Source organism: Nanorana parkeri, unplaced genomic scaffold, assembly GCF_000935625.1.
Source record: "Nanorana parkeri isolate BGI_ZX_2015 unplaced genomic scaffold, ASM93562v1 scaffold257, whole genome shotgun sequence".
Lineage (NCBI taxonomy): Eukaryota > Metazoa > Chordata > Amphibia > Anura > Dicroglossidae > Nanorana > Nanorana parkeri.
In genome coordinates, this window is record NW_017306525.1 from 1334257 (window position 1) to 1342921 (window position 8665).

At 45.3% G+C, this 8665-nt stretch overlaps 1 protein-coding gene across 2 annotated transcripts in view; it reads left to right on the forward strand.

Annotated features, from left to right (window-relative positions):
• Positions 1 to 6312: 6312 nt before the first annotated feature.
• The window catches only part of KDM5B (lysine demethylase 5B), a 55168-nt gene continuing 52815 nt past the window's right edge, over positions 6313 to 8665 (forward strand). For both annotated transcript variants that reach the window (XM_018556907.1, XM_018556906.1), the window contains exon 1: positions 6313 to 6652. In XM_018556907.1, the coding sequence (XP_018412409.1) occupies positions 6518 to 6652 (135 nt within the window). In that variant the 5' untranslated portion in view covers positions 6313 to 6517. The remainder of the gene's footprint in view (positions 6653 to 8665) is intronic.

Here is an 8665-nt window from a genome sequence, read left to right on the forward strand (position 1 = left end):
TTTTATACGAGTGATCTAATGAGATCACTCGTATTAAAGCCGAGCAGCGGCGGCGGCGATCGAGTTCAGCAGTAGGAGCCACTGCTCGTTTAATACGAGTGATCTAATGAGATCACTCGTATTAAAACCGAGCAGCGGCGACGATGGAGATCACCATAGAGCAGACGAAGTACGGACGTTCTTCTTCTGCTCTGTGTCATCACTGAGACCGTGGCGCTGTAATCACAGCGCCACCTGTCTCAGCGGTCACTAACTGCAGCTTCTGTCACAGCTTCTGTCATAGAAGCTGTGTCAGAAGCTACAGTCTGTCGAGTGCTCCATAAGGCGCGCCGGACCTCCCTGCGTCCTATGGTCCGGTGCGTCTTATGGACCGCAAAATACGGTACATCATCTCAGGGGAGGAAAATGCCATTCCCTGAGATCTTGTGAGATTACAGATGAGCTTTCCCTGCATTTTTCTGCTGATGACAAGGCAATCCCAGTGTGCATTGTGTTGGCAAACTGAAGTCTTTTTGCCCTTTTAACGCAGGAAGTGAATGCTCTGCAAGTGTAAGTATTTCACAATCACGGCATTTTACACCTGAGATGTCAATGTTATTATTAATCATCATACATAGAGGAATGCATTGGTAGAATTTGATTTTTGAGTGTAAAGGTCCGCACTAAGCTATATCACTTCCATATGCTGCCATAGAGACGCCAGAAAAACAGAACATTTTAATTTTCCTGTTCTGCGCTAAAGATAACTGGACAAGGAAAATGATGGTCAAAAACAATGAAACTTTCAATTTTCAGTAGTCAGCCTGCCTATGAACAGCCAGCTACCATAAAAAGTCTACAAAGGTACCTTTGGAGGTAAATGGATTAGTTTATAGATGCTAACATCATGTGCTTTATAGACTCTAAACCCACCAAGCTCTACAATAACTGTACAGGTCAATGGATCAGTCTGCACAAGCATATGGAAAAAATCTGCATAATACTCAGGGGCGGATTAACTCTCCCTGCCGCCCCAAGGCCAGGTTCCGTGATACGCCCAGCGCGCCTCGCCAACCCCCCGCCTTCCCATCAATGGAGAATGGCAACCAGATGGGGTTAGTTTCAATTTTTTTTTACTGTTTATTTTTTTTAAAACTTTTTTATCACTTTTTATTTTTTTAATTTCATTGTTCTTATTTTTTTAATTTTTATTTATTTAATTATTTTTTTATCAATTTAATTGTTTTTAGATTTTTATTTACTTTTTATAATTTTTTTATCTTATTGTTTATTTTTATAATTATTTTCTTATTTTTTAATAATTTGTTTCTTATTAAATTATTTTTTACTTTTTAATGACCTTTTAATTTAATTATTTTATATAATTTTTTAAAATTTGTATTTATTTAATTTTGTATTTTATTTATCAATTACATTTTTTTCCACCTAACTTTATTGCCATCACACAGAAGAAAACAATCGTGTGATGTGATAGCAATTGGAGGTGACAGGTTCTCTTTATTGACCCTGTCACCTCCAATACAGGATTTCTAGCACAGCACTGTGCTGCAACTCCTGTGAGAGAGGAAGAGCACAGCTCTTCCCTCTCACTGTCTACACGGAGCGGCAGGGTTACCTTTAACCCTGCCGCTCACTGCAGTGATGAGATGGACTCGGCGGCAGAGCGCGGAGGACGGAACCAGAGGAGAGAGGTAAGTGCAGGGGGGAGGACGGACCGGCCGGCTGCAGACTGTTTACATGTGATCTCAGCGACATCGCCGAGTTCACATGTAAACGAACAATCGGCTGCCTCACTCTACATTTAGTCCTGCTTGTGCAAATCAGGACTAAATGTAGAGAGGGCAACTTACCGCCCGATGGCTGGAACTTCCCCACAAGGACACCGCTGCCGCCCCTCTGCGCCCTGCCGCCCCGGTTGCCTTGCAGGGAATCCGGGCCTGATAATACTGCTTTTTTAGGCCCCATTTACACCTAGGCAAAATGCCTGTCGTCAAAAAAGTTCCTGAGCTTCTTTGGGGCGTTTTTGCGTGCGTTTGGCCCCATACAATTCAATGGAAAAACCTGTAAAACGCACGGCCCATATTTGAATGCGTGTTTTAACACGCGTTACCCCATTAACTGCAATGTTTTTGATCTGCCTAGCAAGACTTTTGACTGCATATGGGCGCTTCTAATCTGCGTAACAATGTGCAACAAATGTGTAAAAACAAACAAAATACGTTAGGTTAAACCGCGCAAAAACCTTGACGCCTATGTGTGAATGCAGCCTTAGTGTCATCTAGCGCATGAAACAGTGAAAGGGGAACAGGAGAATTATGGGGACCAAACTTTATTGAAGTTTTAATATGGTGCTAACAATAGTAGTGCAGGTTTCCACTCAAAATAAAACGGCGCGAGTGTGAACACAATCCCTGCGTGCTTTCTCTGCCGTTTTCGTTTGTGTTCACCTGATCTAAGTGCTCCTGCATTTAGTGACTGCTTATTACATTGTGTACATGGGTCACCCAGAGGACATTTTCTCTTTATAGTGTGTGAAGGCTCAGGGCCGGTGCACACCTGGGCGATCTGTGACCGTACGGCAATCGGGCACGATACAACTCGGATTGCGGCACGATCACGGAGTCACCCATCACAGATGGTCATACTGCGGGTGCCATTATTTTCTAATGGCACCCCAGTCGCGCCGGGCGGATCCCGCGATTTGCCAACGCGATTCCGCCCGTGCATCCGAACATGAACAGCCGCACATCGTGTACCGCAAAAAAAAAAAGGTGCATGTACCTTTTTTTCTGCGATTGCCGCACGTATGTATCCCATTGAAATCAATGGGGCTGCACGGCAATCGCTGCAATTGTGCAGGCCCACACGATCCCGGCACACGAGTCTCGGATTGCTCAGGTTTGCATCGGGCCTCAGACAGAACAACTGGGGGATTCTTGTACCCCAAAAAATTGAATGGAAGGCTAGTAAAGGCTTTTCCAGTAAAGCAGTAAAAGGTCAATGGATGGAAAACATATACTGGGGGAATTTATCAAAACTGGAGCAACGTGGCAACCAATCAGCTTCTCTCTTCAGTTTGTTCAGTTAAGATTAGAAAATGAAAGACAGAAGCTGATTGGTTGCAATGGACAGCTACTCCAGATTTTGTCTGCTCCTGTTTTGATAAATTCCCCTCACTGTATATACAGTACCTGCCTCTAGACTCCCGACGTCCTTTTTACATCAGCTATATTCTCCAATTCATTTCATGGCTGCGCATTTGCAGTAAACAACTCAGATTTCTTTGCAGAGTGAGATTTTTTTTCGTTCAGATTATATAAAAGTGATGAATACATTAACAAGGGTTGCGCTGACAACACATTTATATGACTGCAGGCAGGACTAGACAGTGGTAAAGAATTGTACTGTGGATGGAAGTAAAGGCTAGTGCAAGACATAGCATGAATGCACATTAAAGAATCAGTCCACCCAAAGCTGAGGTTCTAGTCTTCGGTAGATGAGCTCTGTTGGTAACATTTCTGGAAGTAAACTCAGCTGCATGTAAAAACCCCCAGCTCCCCTTTCGCTTATATCAGCTAATGTTAGATAAGAAAGTAAGTGCCCTTACTTTGTTTTCGGGTGTAGGCTGCTCTACGCCCGTTCCCTTATTAAAGCTGGCGCCATCTTGCATACTTCCACTTTCTGTTCTACTGCCCACCACGGACTGTAAAAACAAATCCCGCAAATGCGCAGATCTAACAGGAGCCAAGCCTCTCTTTAAAAGAGAACTATGGGGTCAGTGTTTTCCCCCATAGTTCTCCTTAGGGTAACGGGAGGACACAAACTAGCGTCCTCCCGTTACCCTAAGCTCAGTATCTCGCGGTATACTGAGACGCCGCAGCCGGAGCGGATCCCGACCTGGACGTCGGGATCCGCCCAGCTGCGTGAGTGACAGCTGGCTCTGCCTATCTAGAGGCAGAGCCAGCTGTACCCGCCCCCTCCCCGGTCCGTTCTGCCAGTCAGCGCTGGCAGATCGGAGCGGGGAGAGGGGAATCCAGCCCCTCCCCCTGTCACGGCAGAGAGCCGTGACGGGATCGAGAGGTGAGCGAACCCGGTATGTGTTCTCTCACCTCCCGATCTACTGAGCCGACCTGTGACAGTCTCATTGTCACAGGTCGGCTAGAACTATGAGGTGAGTGGAAATCACTCATCTCATAGTTCTCCTTTAATTTGAAAGTGCATGTACAGCGTTAATACAAAATCCCAACCCCTGTGATGTCGCTAGTCACAAGGGGTTGCAAGCAAGAAAGCAGAGACTCGCGAGAGTGAGTATGTATTAACACAGCAGCAGCGGTAAACTTACATGGTCATTACACTTCACAGTCAGTTTTAAAGCTGAACTCTGGGATAAGCAAATATGGTCTAAATACAAGAGCCATGTGTATTCTTACTTGAATCTTGGTGAGCTTTCTGCATTTCTTCTAGGTCTGTGCAGTAATCCAGTGTGAAACTTTCCCTCTGTGCAGCAGCTTCCTGTGTTAAAAGAGAACCGTGGCCCAACCTTTTTTGGCCGTAGCTCTCTTCAGAATCACAAGAGGACATTTACAATTGTCCTGTGACCCAAAACGCAGCATATAGCGGGCTATTGCTGCGCTGCAGCAGGAACAGATCCCGATAATATTGTCGGGATCCACCCCGCCGCCTGATTGACAGCTGGATCTGCCTCTCTAGAGCCAGCTGTGTCCGCCCCCTCCCCGTCTGTCAGCGCTGGAGGAACAGAGAGGGGAGGTGGAATCCCTGCAGTGAGCAGTGACTGATAGCCACCGCTCTCTGCAGGGAGAAGATCGGGAACTGAGCGATCAACGGTATGTTATTGCTCAGTTTTGCGATCAATAGAGCCAATGTGACAGCTTCATTGTCACACGTCGGCTCTTATTATAGGGATGAGTGTATTTCACGCTCACCATAATTCTTTAACCAGTTGACATCCGGGGTGTTAAACCCCCTTCCCATCCAGGCCATTTTTCAGTATTCAGCGCTGTGGTACTTTGACTGACATTTATTCCGTCATGCAGCGCTGTACTGAAATTAATTTTATACCCTTTTTTGGGGACACATAGAGCTTTAATACCTCCTCCTGTCATTTCCTACAGACAGACTGTAGGGGGTGGTCCTGCTAGACCCCTCCCACAGTTGCGCTCGCTACACAAGCTATGTACAGCACAATGATGAAGTCACTGCTACTTTTATATGGTATAAACTGGGTTTGCAAAGGCAGTTGGCACTCACAGAGTGGATTTATATCCTTTGTAACTATTGAGGAATATATTTAAAGTTTTGTGTCTGAAGTTCAGCTTTAATTTTACACGTTCAACACCCATATATACATTGGCTAATTTATGGCAACTACAGCAATAGTAAAGCTGTAAACTACTCGAGCAATAGTAAAGCTGTAAGCCACGGCAACAGCTTCATGACTAAAAGGAACAAGGCATCTGATTGGTAGCTGCGGACAAGAGCTTTTCATAAATGAGCCCCGACATGTCACACTACTCATCGATGTAATACACTATCACACATAATAGAAGGAGGACTAGGCTTTATATGACACGCCCGCTCACTTCTCTCTCCGCTCAGGCCGGATCACGTGACCAGGTTACACGCTCATTGTAGACAATGAACTCCCAGATACAGCTCGTAGTACACGCCCCTCTTCTATCCTGACGTCGCCACTCCCTCCACCAATCCGGGGACAGAAGAAGGCTCTTTAAAAAAATAAGTGCCGGCGATGGTGTGGCAGTCAGCTGTATACAAATCCTTCCGCCCATGTAAACATAAGGAGTAGATCCCACAGTTGGAAGCCAGTTGGTTTAGATGGGGTGGGATCTGTCAGTATCGGAGGGCTGGGCCAATCGCTGTTCGCAGGATGGATTTTTCCTCCATAGTTACTCGGCTTCATGTTAAGGCCTTCGTTGAATATTACTTGTATATGATTTAAAATAAAAGGAGTCAACTAGTATACCGGAGTCTGTATCCTCATGACTGTAGTGGCACGTTACTGATTTAGTATGTACTGTATAGCTATCCAATAGAAACATTGTAATTTACAAGCTTCTCAGGGAACTTTTTAATCCAGTGATTACACATGCTTCAAGTGCACCATTTACAGTGAAACGCCAATAATTTATGGGAGGATGGCAGCGCATGATAGAAAATAATCAGCAAGCCAGCCCCTGCATGGGCAGGGTCATGAAATCAGCTTGTCTGTAGGGGTCTGCCCAAGATGGACCATGTATAGCCAGATCATTGTGTGCAGGCTGATCAATGACAGACGTGAGCCGAGTACACACTGGGACTACTTCTTCTCAACCACCCCTACTCGGCGGATGGACACCTGCCATCGCTGTGCTTAGTGCGGCCTCTCTCGTTCTCTGTCGGTTGGATTGTCTCGCTCCGCCTCCTTGACGGGCAACTCACCCGGTATAGAGCCGGGGTAGGTGCCAGTTGATCTACCCCGGTTAGTTTCGCCGGCGCCGACATGGAGTTTGTACCTCCACCGGAGTGTCCGGTATTCGAGCCCAGCCGGGAGGAATTTGCTGACCCGTTTGCGTTTATTAACAAGATCCGACCTATCGCGGAGCGCACTGGGATCTGCAAAGTCCGACCGCCGCCGGTGAGTATGAGGGGAGGAGGGGGGGGGCGGAGAGCCGCGTGCGAGTGGACATGAACCCACGCTCCGTTTTCTAATGAATGATGTCCCGCACATAGCACGGGGGGTGGTGATTGTGTTCAGGTGCCCCCGGTAATGGCTGATCTATACCCGCCCCCCTTTTAGGGCTCAGCGGGGGGTATTTTCCCCGGGAAAGAGAACCCCGACTATCTTCTACCTCTTCCATATGCTCAGTGATACCCCCAAAGGTGCTAGTTTTGGGGTTCTACTGCAGAACCCCCCCCCCAGCAAGGGACTGCATGATCGGATCAGTATCAGGATGGCGGAGGCTGGAACTCCCGGAAGTTTTCTGTCTATTGTAACGAAATCTCTTGTTTCTAGGTGATCGCCTGTAATAGTTATGTTTTTGGGGGGAGGGGGGTGTGGAGAGAGCACAGGGGGGCCTCCAGAAAGTATTCAATATGGCGCCCGAGCCCCCAATCCTTTGTGTGTGTGCAGAGAGGGGGCACCATATCATAACATGACACCACCGAGGTTGACACAGCATGACACCATGGCCCCACGCTGCACAATAACCTGTGGCAATGATGATGATTCTTCTTTTCTCTAAAACTCTTTCCAATCGGACTTCTGAATGTTCCCATCAGTGGAACAAAGAGCCAGAAAAGTATGTCAGGCTGACTGATTGCCGGATGTGTTGAGAAATCTAGGCACCGATCTGCAGGGAAAATGGGGCCAGAGTTGGTGCTGGAAGATGGAGAAACATGGTGGCTGTGACACAATGCAGCATGTTAAAAATACCCTCTCTTCACAACTACACTACAGTTCCAGTGCTTGGCAGGGAAACAGACATGGCTCTCCTGAGTTGCTTCATAACCCAAACTTTAACCTTGAGGGTGGAGTAGACATGCAGTAGTTGTATTGTGCGTTAATGGAGCAGGAGGAGAGAAAGGAGGCCATTGCTAAGAGAGAATGGCTAGTTCTGCTTTGGAACTGGAGCAGGTACTGACATACCAGTAGGCTACTGGGCAGGCTGTCATTTTGGCGTTCTGGAGATCAGTGTTAAGACTGCTGATGTGCCCCTAACAATATTGTTTTGTAAAGCTTGGCACTATATAGTCCTGTATCATAATATTGATTCTTCTATTGGAATAGAAACAGAACCCCAGGGAGTCTTATGAATACCACTAATAATAATAATATTATCATTATCTCAGTGTAAGCAATAGAGCGATTTCCAGGTAGTCGCACAAAATAATAATAATAATGATGATATGATAGTAGCATTAGAAATAATTACAGAAAGTCTTGTTTGTATCACACAATCAAATAACATTAATATCAAGACATTTGCAATAGAAAGAGAATTCCAGGAAGTCTTTTATACTTATCACACAAACTAACAATCAAATAAAAATTAATGTATTGGCAATAGAGAATCCCAGGAAATGTTTTGTGTATATAATATCAGTATTAGAAAGGAAGTCTTATGTATATCACACAAACTAATAGTAATAATACAAAATCTATTAGTAATAGAAAGTGGATCCCAGGAAGTCTTTTCTACTTCTCACACAAACCAACACTCTCCTTTTTCCAGCCCATCCAATAATCTAAAGTATTGGCAGCGCTTGTACAGTCAGATGGTTTCTCCAGTGTATTCTTTGACTATCACTGCATTGTTTTTCTGTTTCTTCAAGCTTCTTTTCCCATTTGATTCCACATATCCTTAAACACTACATTAGAAAACAGAATCTTTTTGCTCTTCTTTTTTGAGGTCTTTCAGAACGGATGACTTTGCCCTTTTTTTTCTTTTTTAATTTGCAGAGCTCATTATACAAGCAGAGACCAAAATCACACCCGGGTCAGCCATCTTTAAAACTCCTGCAAGCCTAGTAATCGGCTTGTGTCCTTTTATCTGTCAAGTGAATGTCATGTTACGTGCTATGCTGCTTTTAATTTGTGACAGCCATAATTATAGCACTTTTTTTTTGTTTTTGTAGAAACAATCTGCCT